This window comes from Piliocolobus tephrosceles, chromosome 6 (genome assembly GCF_002776525.5).
Source record: "Piliocolobus tephrosceles isolate RC106 chromosome 6, ASM277652v3, whole genome shotgun sequence".
In the NCBI taxonomy this organism is placed as follows: Eukaryota; Metazoa; Chordata; class Mammalia; order Primates; family Cercopithecidae; genus Piliocolobus; species Piliocolobus tephrosceles.
In genome coordinates this window covers 74,980,100-74,993,211 of record NC_045439.1, presented here as the reverse complement: position 1 = coordinate 74,993,211, position 13,112 = coordinate 74,980,100, and the positions used below count along the sequence as shown (strand labels likewise).

At 37.2% G+C, this 13,112-nt stretch overlaps 1 protein-coding gene across 6 annotated transcripts in view; it reads right to left on the bottom strand.

Annotated features, from left to right (window-relative positions):
- Positions 1–13,112, bottom strand: part of FAM214A (family with sequence similarity 214 member A) — a 131,207-nt gene that overhangs the window by 6,880 nt on the left and 111,215 nt on the right. For all 6 annotated transcript variants that reach the window (XR_002734715.2, XM_023227134.2, XM_023227131.2 and 3 more), the window contains exon 10: positions 6,362–6,520. Coding sequence is in view for 5 of the 6 variants with exons in the window: in XM_023227134.2 (XP_023082902.2) it covers positions 6,362–6,520 (159 nt within the window). In the remaining variant the exon portion in view is untranslated. The remainder of the gene's footprint in view (positions 1–6,361; positions 6,521–13,112) is intronic.

Below are 13,112 nucleotides of genomic sequence, written 5' to 3'. Positions count from 1 at the left end.
GAGTACAAACTGATGCATATGTACATAAAAGACTAAAATAACTCATGTAATTTATTAAAATTTCAGAATTCTATTTCTATGGAAAAACATTCATATTGAATTAATAGAGATACATTCTATGTTTCTACCCCTAAGGAAACACTTTACTGTTCTTCCTGGTGATGTCACTATAAAGAATATATAACATCAATGGCCACAGCACTCAAAATTACTATTAAGATATAGGAATAAAAGTAAGGAGTTCCTAACTAAAAAGGAAATGAAGGAAGGTAACAGGACCCTTTCCATGTATCTTGAGGGAGAGGGGAAATGAAGCAGCAAATAATTTATTGGTCTTTGGGCATGTAAAAAGTCACAAGTGTAGGAAAGTAAGTCTTGGCCAAAAATAAAGTCAATTCTTCAGTCTGGGAGTTAAGTTACATATCTGGATTTCTGAATAAAGACAGAAAAAAAATAAAAAAGGAATTTGGAAGTCTGTAGTTCCTGCCTGGTACTACTTTATGGGATAAGAGATGTTTAAGACAAAATGTGGAAAATGAAAGTTAAATCAGTAACTTTCAGGCTGTGGAATGTTCTATAGTAAAGCTATAAAATCTCACCTTCCTAAAATTAAATATTTCTTCAGAGACAATCTTATGTTGTGTTTTAATCTGGATATTATTAAGGTGTTTTGCTTTTGTTTGGTCATTTACTTATTAAGGAATCTAAGAATCCAAATTGATTCTAAATCAGAACACAATGGATTGAGAGCTGATTTACGTCAAGGTTAAAGCTAAATGAGGGTCATTTCATTAGAGAAGTCTAAAAGAGGATATTAGGAGTCCTCCAGTTGGTCTAGTACTCAAAGAACGATCCTCAGATGAGCATCATCAGCATCACCTGTGAACTCGTTAGGCCTGTGAAATGTCTGGCCTCTTTGCAGACCTTACGAAGTCAAATATACAATTTAACAAGATTCTCCAGATGATATCAATTTACATTAAGGTTTGGGAGCCCTGCTCCAGTATATGAAGTAGTTTTTCTCAGGATGTTCTCATTACTGCAAAATCCAATCAATGGGGAAAAAGCGTATGTTAAAACAAGGTAAGTTCAAACGGAATGTGTAAAAGTTTCTCAATAACCAGGATGATCAATAACTAGGATAACCAAATGACTATCGGTGGTAATTGTGATACTTTTTTTTTTTTTGAGATGCTGTCTCACTCTGTCACCGAGGCTGGAGTGCACTGGCGTGATCTCGGCTCACTGCAACCCTTGCCTCCCAGGTTCAAGCGATTCTTCTGTCTCAGCCGCCCAAGTAGCTGGGACTACAGGCGCTCACCATCACGCCCAGCTAATTTTTATATTTTTAGTAGAGATGGCAGTGTGGGGGGGGTGGGGGTTCTACCATGTTGTCCAGGCTGGTCTCGAACTCCTGACCTCAGGTGATCCACCCGCCTCTGCCACCCAAAGTGCTAGGATCACAGGCGTGACCCACCGTGCCCAGCCTGTGATACTTAAAGAGCTTTAAAAAATGAATGCTGATGCATTTATGTTAACTGGGATAATACTTTTCTTTCAAGCAGTTAAGGTAGTTAAGGAGAACTGTATGTTCTACATTTCATGATTCCATTATTATACATCGTACATGCCAAACTTATGTAAAAGCAAATATAAAACAGGACTGTCCTATTAGGTGACATCTCTCTGTTGGGTTCCAGGGTTAGGAAGTAAAAAGGAGTGGATAAAGGTAAAAGGGAAAGCCACATTCTGACATATGGATTCCTCAACGTCAAGTGAACAACACTTGACATCAGATTATTACATTAACACATTAAGGTTAACACATACGTGGTTCTTGACAAATCAGATTTGTCAAGTGGTTATTTGAAGCATGAAAAAAGCACATCAACAAACTGCAACCCTAACCAAAACAGCAATGAAACAATTTCTCTCTTACAATCTGCTCTACATGCCTAATGAGGTACTCTGTATACTACTTTTTTTAATGAGCACAATGTGGCTATTTACTCTACATGAAAAAGGTATGGTATATTATATGCGTCTTCTTCCTAGTTTCAGAAAGGAAAAGTAAAATATACCTAAATAATAGCTATCTTTAAAATCACATAACTACATGTAATATACTACCGTTCTTCCTTGCCAGCCATCGGCCTCCCCACCAAATACATACAGTAAAAGTGGTAGAGCAACTACTACCAAGTTTATACTCGCTTCCTTTAATACATTCAATTCCAATAGTTTTTAGAACACAGTAACAATAACTAAATCAATTTATTTAAAAAAATAGCTTTTTGAAAAAAACCATAAAGTTTAAGGCAATAATTTAAAACAATTTGTAAGCAATGTTAAGACTAGTAGCATTGGCAAGTTAGGAATTTTAGAAAGGGACTGGGAAATTATTTGGAATTTTATTATTATTCATCATTATTGTAATAATTTCATCATTTTAACTGATCAGCATATTAATATTAATACCTACGAAAAGTTACCATATTTAACACAAAAGAGAAAAACACATTTTCTTCTGGTATTTTTGTTTTTCTTTTTTTTGAGATGGAGCCTCGTTCTGTCATAAAGACTGGAGTGCAGTGGCACAATCTTGGCTTAGTGCAACCTCTGCCTCCTGGGTTCAAGTGATTCTTGTACCTCAGCCTCCCGAGTAGCTGGTATTACAGGCACCCACCACCACACCCAGCTAATTTTTGTGCTTTTAGTAGAGATGGGGTTTTACCATGTTGGCCAGGCTGGTCTTGAACTCCTGACCTCAAGGTATCCGCCTGCCCCAGCCTCCCAAAGTGCTGGGATTACAGGTGTGAGCCACCAATGGGCCTGGCCTTTCTTCTGGGATTTTAAAATGGAATAGTAGGGTTAAAATAAATATGGTCAAAATCTTATACAAAAATTCCTCAAATTATTATGGAATAGTGAATATGCACAAATAAGTGGAAAACTGAAAGAAATATATCTTGATCTGGTTAATTACAAATGAAAGGAAATCATACGTGGCCCTGATAATATTATAATGAAATTCATATTATACATTTGTCACTGGCACACTTGCCTTAGATATTTCTGCCTGGTTTCACAATACAACAGTTTCTAGACAGCTAAGTGTTGTCATATAACACTTGGAGAACATTTTTACCACTAACTCCCAACCGGAGAATAATAATATATGGCTTTGAGTTAATCTTTAAGGAATCATTTAATGAGAAATCCTATACCACCTCTATACCACAAAGATAGGATTTTCTGTGCTAAAATTTTACCCGTGTGAGTCATTTGTATAATCTGTGATAAGACGTCCCAAAATTATTATCAGAGTAACAAGGTTATTATAAGAGTAACAAATAGGAGTTTTATGTCTTCGCCCTGCTGGTCTGTGATATGCATAGTCTTACCAAAACATAACCAGTTCTTTGAAAACAGACTCAACTACAAAAGTATAGAGAATATTCCCTGAGGAACAAAATTAATCCATAGCAGGAAATATTGGGACTGGGTCATTTGCAAAAAGAATGCATTCCTAATAAGTAAACTTTTAGTAGAAAAATACAAACTATTTTTTGAAAATATTCTAATTTTTTCATAGGAAAAATATAAACAGGATAGTTGATTGAAGAATGTTATCAGAGAAAAGAAAATCAGAGATTCTCGAAAGGATAGATTAAATTCAGTAACCTGATTCATACCCTTGCCAATATCTATTCAATGATCTGCAATCATCTGTGTGTACAACTCTAGTACTTTCTGGAGTGATAAAATCTTTTATCTCCCAATCATTCATTTTTTAGACATCAACTAAGGTAAAAGATTAATGCTGTTTTGCTTTTTAAAAGCATAGTTCAAATTACCTTTTGCTCATTAATTTCCATCAAATATATTTATATGAGCTGATTTTCAGCCAGTTTACCCTTTTATCTTGTTTCCAAGCCATCCTAATGGCCAACAGGGACTCTGTTCACTAATGACAGATCACAGTATTTTATTTTATTTATTTATTTTGAGACAGAGTTTTGCTCTTGTAGCCCAGGCTGGAGTGCAATGATGCGATCTCGGCTCACTGCAACCTCCGCCTCCTGGATTCAAGCGATTCTCCTGCCTTAGCCTCCCAAGTAGCTGGTATTACAGGCGTGTGCCACTATGCCCAGCTAATTTTTTGTATTGTTAGTAGAGACAGGGTTTCACCATGTTGACCAGGCTGGTCTTGAACTCTTGGCCTTAAGCGATCTGCGGGCCTCAGGTGATCTGCCCGCCTCAGCCTCCCAAAATGCTGGGATTCAGGCATGAGCCACTGCACACGGACAGATCACAGTATTTTAGACCTTATCTTTCCATCCTCTATTACTACATGCCAGTAAAAGGTGTGAAACTGATGAGATTCTTGATGTCCTGGTAAGGCAAACAGGCTGTAGATATACTCTCATACTGTAAGTATTTGAGTATGATATGCATTTATTCTGGTATTAAACTTATCTCAGTGGTACTTTCCATTTCATTAACTGTCCAAAATTATTTTTTCCAAAATAATTCTGAAAAGTGGGTACATCTTTCTATGGTAAATGAACAGGTAGCATATGTAATAACTGGGCAGGTTTGTGAAGGGGGGCCTCTTCTTTCGATAATAACCTATGCTGGGCATCTTTATGCTTATGACCCACAGATGTGAATGTTGTTGGGAAAAGAAAATTTTGAATAAACAAGCAGACACCACTATGCTTTTTCTATCAAAGTGTGAAACACTAATCAAGCTCTTGACTAAAATCGTCACCCTTAGAATGGAGTAAGCTTTCCTTGAGGAAACTGGGCCAATAATGAGTAGGTCACATATAGGTTCCTAAGAGTAGCTTCCTTTCCTCTCTGTTGTTTCTCAATTATATAGATGTCCCTTTTTACAGCTTTTATTTAATAACAAAAGTCATTGTTACTAATGTCCTTGAAAACCTAGAAGGTTGGTGAGAGGCGTGTTAGGAGAGGAAGCAGTTGGGCCAGGTAGTAAATTAGGAAATTCAAGCAGCAAGACTAGGCTATAATGTTCAATGCCTATAGTAATCTGCATTTCTCAAAAGTAACACCTAATATGAAAACCCAGATTTGACTCCATATTTGATACCATCACTGTCAACTTTTTACAGACCTGCATGGCTAGCTACTTACCTCTCTTTGTCTTTTGGAAGAGGGCTGATACTAATCATATACTAGTACTCAGTATTGTTTTTGCAAATGAATGCTTATATTATCCACAAGCCATTGGAATAAAAACAAATCAGAAAGGTGAAATCATAAATTGATCTTAAGGCTCAACACTATAACTCAGAGGTGTCCCATCTTTGGCTTCCCTGGGCCACACTGGCAGAAGAATAATTGTCTTGGGTCACACATAAAATGTACTAACACTAACAACAGCTGATGAGCTAAAAAAAGAAAAAATCACAAAAAAATCTCATAATGTTTTAAGAATGTTTACAAATTTGTGTTGGGTTACATTCAAAGCCTTCCTGGGTTGCATGTGGGCTGTAGGCCAGACAAGCTTGCTCTAACTCCTCTTAGTTATTTCACTCTCCATTAAGACATTAGCATGAATCTGAAGTAGCTAGTATCCTAAAGAACTCTAGGATTAGGCCAGTTGTGGTGGTTCATGCCTGTAATTCCAACACTTGGAAGGCCAAAGTGGGAGGTCTGCTTGAGGCCAGGAGTTCAAGACCAGCCTGGGCAACATAGGGAGGCCCTGCCTCTACAAAACATAAAAATGAGCTAGGCATGGTGGCGCATATCTGCAGACCCAGCTACTTAGGAGCTCCAAGGCAGGAGGATGGTTTGAGGCCAGAAGTTTGAGGCTGCAGTGGGCTATGACTGTACCACTGCACTCCAGCCTAGGCAAGAGAGTGAGAGCCTATACGAAAAAAAAAAAAAAAAAAAAAAAAGAACCCTAGGATTAGAAAAGAATAGGCCCAAAGACAAACCAAACCAAACAGGAGAAAAGGGAGTAAAAGGGCCCTACAGAAGCCTTATGTCACCAAAGCCTTGTAGGACTAGAGGGCCGAGTGCACAGTAAGCATTTGAGAATGTGTGTGAACTCAGCACGATGGAATTACAGTGTCACTGATCAATTTTTACCATTTTTTCAAGACAAAGAGAAACAAGTACATTTTTAGTACCATCCTTAAATGCAAAAGAGGTTATCTGTTGTTTGAACTAGCTTAGAAAGAAGTCATGAGGTAATATTTTGGCATGTTAGTTTGTATTCAGCTCTTAGGAAGTGATTTATACTTTAAAGTATTGCACCAAAGCACTTAAAGAAATTTGTCATTAAGTTGGTTGATTTGGCAGGAAAACACACAATATAAAAAATACTTGCCATATAAGGAGAGGGAGCATTGTCATCTGAAACACTGTAGAATGACACTTCAACTGGAAGAGTCAAATGTGTGGGGCAGAAAGCACCACTTGCCCCTACCTCGGCAGTAAAACCATCAACAATGCCGAGAGGATCTAAACGATAGTTCAAGACAGATTCCTGGAAGACAAAATAATTTTTATAACTCAATTTAAAAAGCTAACACATTCATTTTTTTTCTATTTAAAGAAATATACACTTAGCTAAAGGCAGAGAAGTGATAAAAAGAAATATATTACTAAGCTTTCTAGCACTAGAACAGTGGTTGTTACCATTGCCATGTCCTTATTTCTGCTTTTCATCTGACTTGAAGTCAACTCCATCTCCCATCAGTCTTCTACCATCCTACAACAGTTTGGTCTTCTCTCACTATTCCAACTCACACTGAATTCTCCTGCAACTTCAGCATTAGTTAGGCCTAATTATTTACTATGTTGTTTTTATATCTGTAAATTTAAAAATATGCTCTATCAGAGCAGGTATTTATCCCTCGCAGTGCCTATTCATGGTGCTAGGCACAGAGAAACACTTGAAAACCTAACAGGTTATATATGGAAGTGCCATTAAAAGATGAAGTCAAGCACTTATAATTCTAACCAAGAAATAATTGCTTCTCTTATAAATACTGTAGTATGTGACAAGTTTTATTTTGTTTAATTTAAAACATAAAAACATGCATTTATAAAAAGTTAAAAGTACAGAAATAGTACAGAAGCCCTTATCCATCCCTCCCCCCAGGTCACTTAGGGAGATAACTACTTTTAACAATTTAGTGATTATCTTCCCAGTTATGAGAAACATATAAAACTTTTTGCAAGCTTTATTTTATATACATATATTAACACATATATGCATACATCATGAAACGTGAGTAGCATTCCTTTAATTCTTTGAAAAGAAATGCTACAAAGCCTCATGATTCTAAAAGTTTGTGTAGTCTAAATGCGAAACAGTGACATATCAGCAATTCTAATCTCCTGATCAAAAAGATAAAGCCAAATGACCTGGGTCACAATCAACCTTCTATATCTCCTTTTTGCCCTCTAATCAATCCAATCCATATCCTGTTGATTTTACCTTTCAGTCTCATGGCCTCATCTCCATCCCCACCACCACCACTATCCTAGTGACTTAGGTGATCCTCATAACCTCTCCTCTAAATTAACGCTACATCTTCTAATTAGTCTTTCTATCTGTAGTGTATCCTCTGTAGTACTGCCAGAGTTCTTTTTTTTTTTTAAAGGCTTATAGTGCCATCTACCACTTAAAAACTTTGTTTCCTGCTGTCTATAGGATGAGGTCAACATTCATAGCACAGCACTTAAGCTCCACCATGCCTCTTGTTTCATCTCTCCCAACATGTACAGAGTCCCATGCTCCAGCTCCAGTTGATCCTTTCCGACATCGCCATGTTCTTTTACATTTGCACATGTGCCTTTGCACATGCAGTTCCCTTTGTCTAGAATCTCTGATTCCTGCACAAATTTACTCGGCAAATTCCTTCTCATCTTTTGTGACCAAGCTCAAATGACAGTTCCTCAGTAAAGCTTTCCTCAATCCCTTTTTAGCAGAGACAGTAGATATAAGTACTAGGAAACTTCTATTACAATGCTAATTACTTGAGCTTATAAATTATTTACCCTCCTGGGTAAATTATATGCCCACCTTCTCCAGTAGACAATAAACGTCTCTAAGGCAGGAACTTTATCATTTAAACTTTGTATTCCTAGCACATAGTAAGTACTCAACTAATGTTTCCTAAATAAGAAGTCCATTCTGAAGATGCAAAAAATTTTCATAGGAGAGGCACATACAAAAATGTTTATGGATTAAGGCAAATGACCAATATTAGTTGCTGACTCTATCTGAGATAATTTAGATTTTTGTAAATTTAATATACAGGCATATATGCTAGGCCCCACTCAGTGCAGTATGACAAGAAAAAAAAAAAAAAAAGGCATGAAAATAAAAAGCCAAAACTATCCCTATTTATAGAGGACAAGATTGTCCACGTAGAAAAATCCCAAGGATTATTTTTAAAAATCTACCGAAATTAATGAGTTGAACAAGATCACTGATTTTTTATAGATAACACACACATACATTCATTTAAAAATACTAGCAATGAACAATTGACAATTTTTAAGTTACAATATCCCAGAAAACATGACATACTTATGTATACATCTACAAAAAGATATCAAAAATCTGGGCTAGGCGTGGTGGCTCACACTTGTAATCCCAGCAGTTTGGGAGACTGAGGTGAGTAGACTGCTTGAGGCCAGGAGTTTATGAAAAGCCTGTGCAAACACAGCAAGGCCCTATTTCTACAAAAAAGTTTTAAAAAAATTAGCTGGGTGTGGTGGTGCAAGCGTGGAATCCTAGCTATTCGGGAGGCTGACGTGGGATGAATGCTTCAACCCAAGAGATCGAGGCTGCAATGAGGTATGATCATGCAGCTACACTCCAGCCTGGGTAACAGAGAAAAGTCCCTACCCCTATTTTTTAAAAAAAGATGTCTGAGATATGCATGCTAAAATCTATAAAACACTGATGAAAGAAATAAAATAATATCTAAATAAATAGATTTCATGGACTGAAAGACTTTGTATTTTTAAGATGTCAATTTTCCTCCAATTGGTCTATATTAAAGTAAGCCAAACAAAATCTCAGCAGGCTATTTTGTGGAAACAGACAAGCTGATTCTAAAATTTATATGAAAAAATAAAGGAGCTAACACAGTTTAAGCAATTCTGAGAAAAAACAATAAAGTTAGAACTCACATTACCTGATTTCAAGACTAGAAAATTGAATACCCATATGCATAAAAAAGGGAACCTTGACTGCACACCTCCTATCATGTAAAAATCAACTCAAAATAGATCACAGATCTAAACATATGAGCTAACACGAACTTTCAGAAGAAAACAGAAAAATAGCTTTGTGACCTTGGGTTGGGCCAGTGGTTCTCACCCAGGGGATATATGGTAATATATGAAGACATTTTTGGTTACTAGAACTAGAAAGGGGGGTACTATTGGAATAAGTGGGTAGAGGCCAGAGATTCTGCTAAACATCCCACAAAGCACAAACAGCCCTTCAGAAGAATTATCTAACTCAAATATCAACAGTACTAGTGTAAAGAAGCCTTGGGCTAGGTAATGTTTTTTTAGATTCAACATCAAAAAGTAAGATTCATTAAAGAAAATGTTACTAAATTAGACATCAAAAAACTTAAAATCTTTTACTCTTGTAAAGACACTGTCACAAAAATGTACAGCCAAACTTCAGACTTGGAAAACATATATGCTTATTTGGCAAATAAGTGCAGGAAGAGAGGCTCAACATCAATAGTCATCAGGGAAATACAAATTAAAACCACAATAATTAAGGTGAAAACGACTGATCATTGCAAACACTGGCAAGGATATGGAAGAACTAGAACTCTCATACAATGCTGATGCAAATTAAAATGGTATAATCACTTTGGAAAACAGCTTGGCAGTTTCTTAAGAGTTAAACATACATCTATCCTATTACCTACTCTACTCCTATTCTCTTCTCCTCTCTTCTATTTTATCCTCTCCTATTCTGGGTAATTACCCAAGTGAAATGAAAATTTATGTCCACATAAAAATTCATACACAAATGTTTATAGCAGCTTTATTTTTAATAACCCCAAACTGGTGACAACCCAAATGTCTAAAATCAGGTGAATGAATAAACAAACTGTGGTCTATCCATACAATAGCACTGAAAATGAATGAACTCTTGATACACAGGACAACACGGATTATCTTAAAAAAATGACACTGAGTTAAATAAATCCACAAGCCACCCCCCCTAAGAGTAAATACTGTGTGACTGTATTTACATAAAATTCTAGAATATACAAGCTATTTTATACTGACAGAAAGCACTAAGATTCCCTCCTATAGGAAAAATAACTCATTTCCAATGGTTGTATTATGCTGGACTGAACTGACTGAAGAAAATCACAGGACAGATGAATTGAATGGAGGATGACAAGGTTTTGCAGTAGAAAACTCTAAATCAGGGGTGTCCAATCTTTTGGCTTCCCTGGGCCACACTGGAAGAGAACTGACTTGGGGCATATGTAAAATATGAATTGTCTTGGGCCACATGTAAAATACACTAACACTGGTTGGGCATGGTGGCTTACGCCTGTAATCCCAGCACTTTGGGAGGCCGAGGCAGGTGGATCACCTGAGATCAAGAGTTCAAGACCAGCCTGACCAGCATGGTAAAACTCGTCTCTACTGAAAATACAAAAATTAGCTGGGCATGGTGGTGTGTTCCTGTAATCCCAGTTACTTGGGAGGCCGAGGCAGGAGAACTGCTTGAACCTGGGAGGCAGAGGTTGCAGTGAGCCAAGGTTGCGCCATTGCACTCAGACCTGGCGAATAGAGTGAGACTGCCTCAAAAAAAACAAAAAACAAAAAACAAAAAAAACTCTCTCTCTCTCTATAGATAGATACATATACATACACATTAACAATAGCTGATGAGCCTAATAAAAATCACAAAAAAAGTCTAACAACATTTTAAGAAAGTTTACGAATTTGTGTCGGGCTGCATTTAAAGCTGTCCTAGGCCCCAGGCTGGACAAGCTAAATGGTGGCAAGAAAAGGTGACTATTAGCTATTAGACTATTTGGGTGTTATTCTATGTCCATGTGTTTCCAAACTCCACCTAATGCCCCACAAATAATGTCTAAGGATGATGATTTCCCCCAACAACATTACAGGGATAAGACTTTTCCCTGTTTTCACTAAGCAAGTCTAATGTGTCATTTTAGTGACTCAAGTCTAACCCCATCTTTTATTGCACAGAATGTCAAATTCACTAAGCCGAGGAAATATTTTCTGTAATTTACTTAAGAAAACATCAGGCCGGGCGCGGTGGCTCAAGCCTTTAATCCCAGCACTTTGGGAGGCCGAGACGGGCGGATCACGAGGTCAGGAGATCGAGACCATCCTGGCTAACACGGTGAAACCCCGTCTCTACTAAAAACTACAAAAAACTAGCTGGGCGAGGTGGCGGCGCCTGTAGTCCCAGCTACCCGGGAGGCTGAGGCAGGAGAATGGTGTGAACCCGGGAGGCGGAGCTTGCAGTGAGCTGAGATCCGGCCACAGCACTCCAGCCTGGGTGACAGAGCGAGACTCCGTCTCAAAAAAAAAAAAGAAAACATCAAATTCATTATAAATAAGACCTATGGGTTGGACAGTCTCAGAGCATCTCTATTTCTTCCTTAAGTCACTTGAAAAATGTATGTATATCTGCACAAATAGAATCCTCTGAAAAAAACTGTGTACTGATTTTTAACTATCTTCCCTGATATGGTTTGCATATTGTCTCCTTCAAATCTCATGTTGAAATGTAATCCCCAATGTTGAAGGTGGAGGCCTGGTAGGAGCTATTTTGGTCACGGAGGTGGATCCTTCACGAATGGCTTGGTTCCGTCCTTGCAATAGTAGGTTCTTACAAGATCTGGTTGTTTAAAAGCATATGGCACCTCCTCCCTTGCTCTCTTGCTCCTGCTCTCACCATATGATTTGCCTGCTCCCGCTGTGCCTACTACCATAAGTAAAAGCTCCCCGAGGCCTCATCAGAAGCAGATGCCAGCACCATGCTTCATGTAAAGCCTGCAGAACTGTGAGCCAATAAACCTCTTTTCTTAAAAATTATCCAGCCTCTGGCATTTCTTTATAGCAATGCAAAAACAGCCTAATACATTCCCTTTTCTAAACTTTTCACATATCAGGCTGCTTTCTTTTTCACTTATACATTTTTTGTAATACATGCCTCAAAAGTGGCAATAAAAAAAAATTTCTTGTAGTACAAAGGCTGCAGAGCCACCCAACCCTCACAATGGCCTATGCACTTTTAATTTGATGACAAAGAGGAATAGAGAGCTTGACATCTTTGAACTGATACCTTGGAAGTGACATGGAAAAGACTTACTTACCACGAAATATCTTTTCATTCCCACTAAAACTTTGAAAGATAGCTTCACTAGTAAAATAGTTATAAAGCAAATGGTTAATATACCAAAACACAACTCCTGTAAAACTATCTTAAAAACACAAAATTTTAATTATTTTCCCCTAAAAAAACTCACCAGTTAAAATCACTTTAAAAATGTCATTTACACGTTCATGTTTAAGGTTAAGCTGATTTCTAATGACAGACAATTGAAACCCATGATTTCTACTTGACCCCAAGTAAAAATATTTGGAGTAAACATATCAGAAATCTTTATTTGAATTTTTAAAAAATAACCTTGTTACTTTAGAATAGCTGTCGATTTACAAAGAAGTTGCACATAAAGTACAGAGAACTGTTTGGTTTTGTAAATCAACTTTCCTGATTATGAAGAGGCTGCTAATAGTCCCCCATTATTTTCTCTGGGTCCTAGACCCAATTTTACCAAGTAAGAAGATGTAGCCAAATCTATCCTCCTGGCTTAAGTACCAGATTCCTCAATCCAACCTGATTTCACCAGGTCTTCTCTTCTTCACTACCAGCTACCCAAATCTAAGATGTCAGTGCCAACAATTCTGACTTCCCTTCTTGTGAAAATAAAGTAAAAAGATAATTTCAAGGCTTGAAAAAAGACAATTATTTATTTCTTTTTCACAACCAAAGTTAAAGACATAAAATGACATCCTGGAACCTAGGGTATAAAATT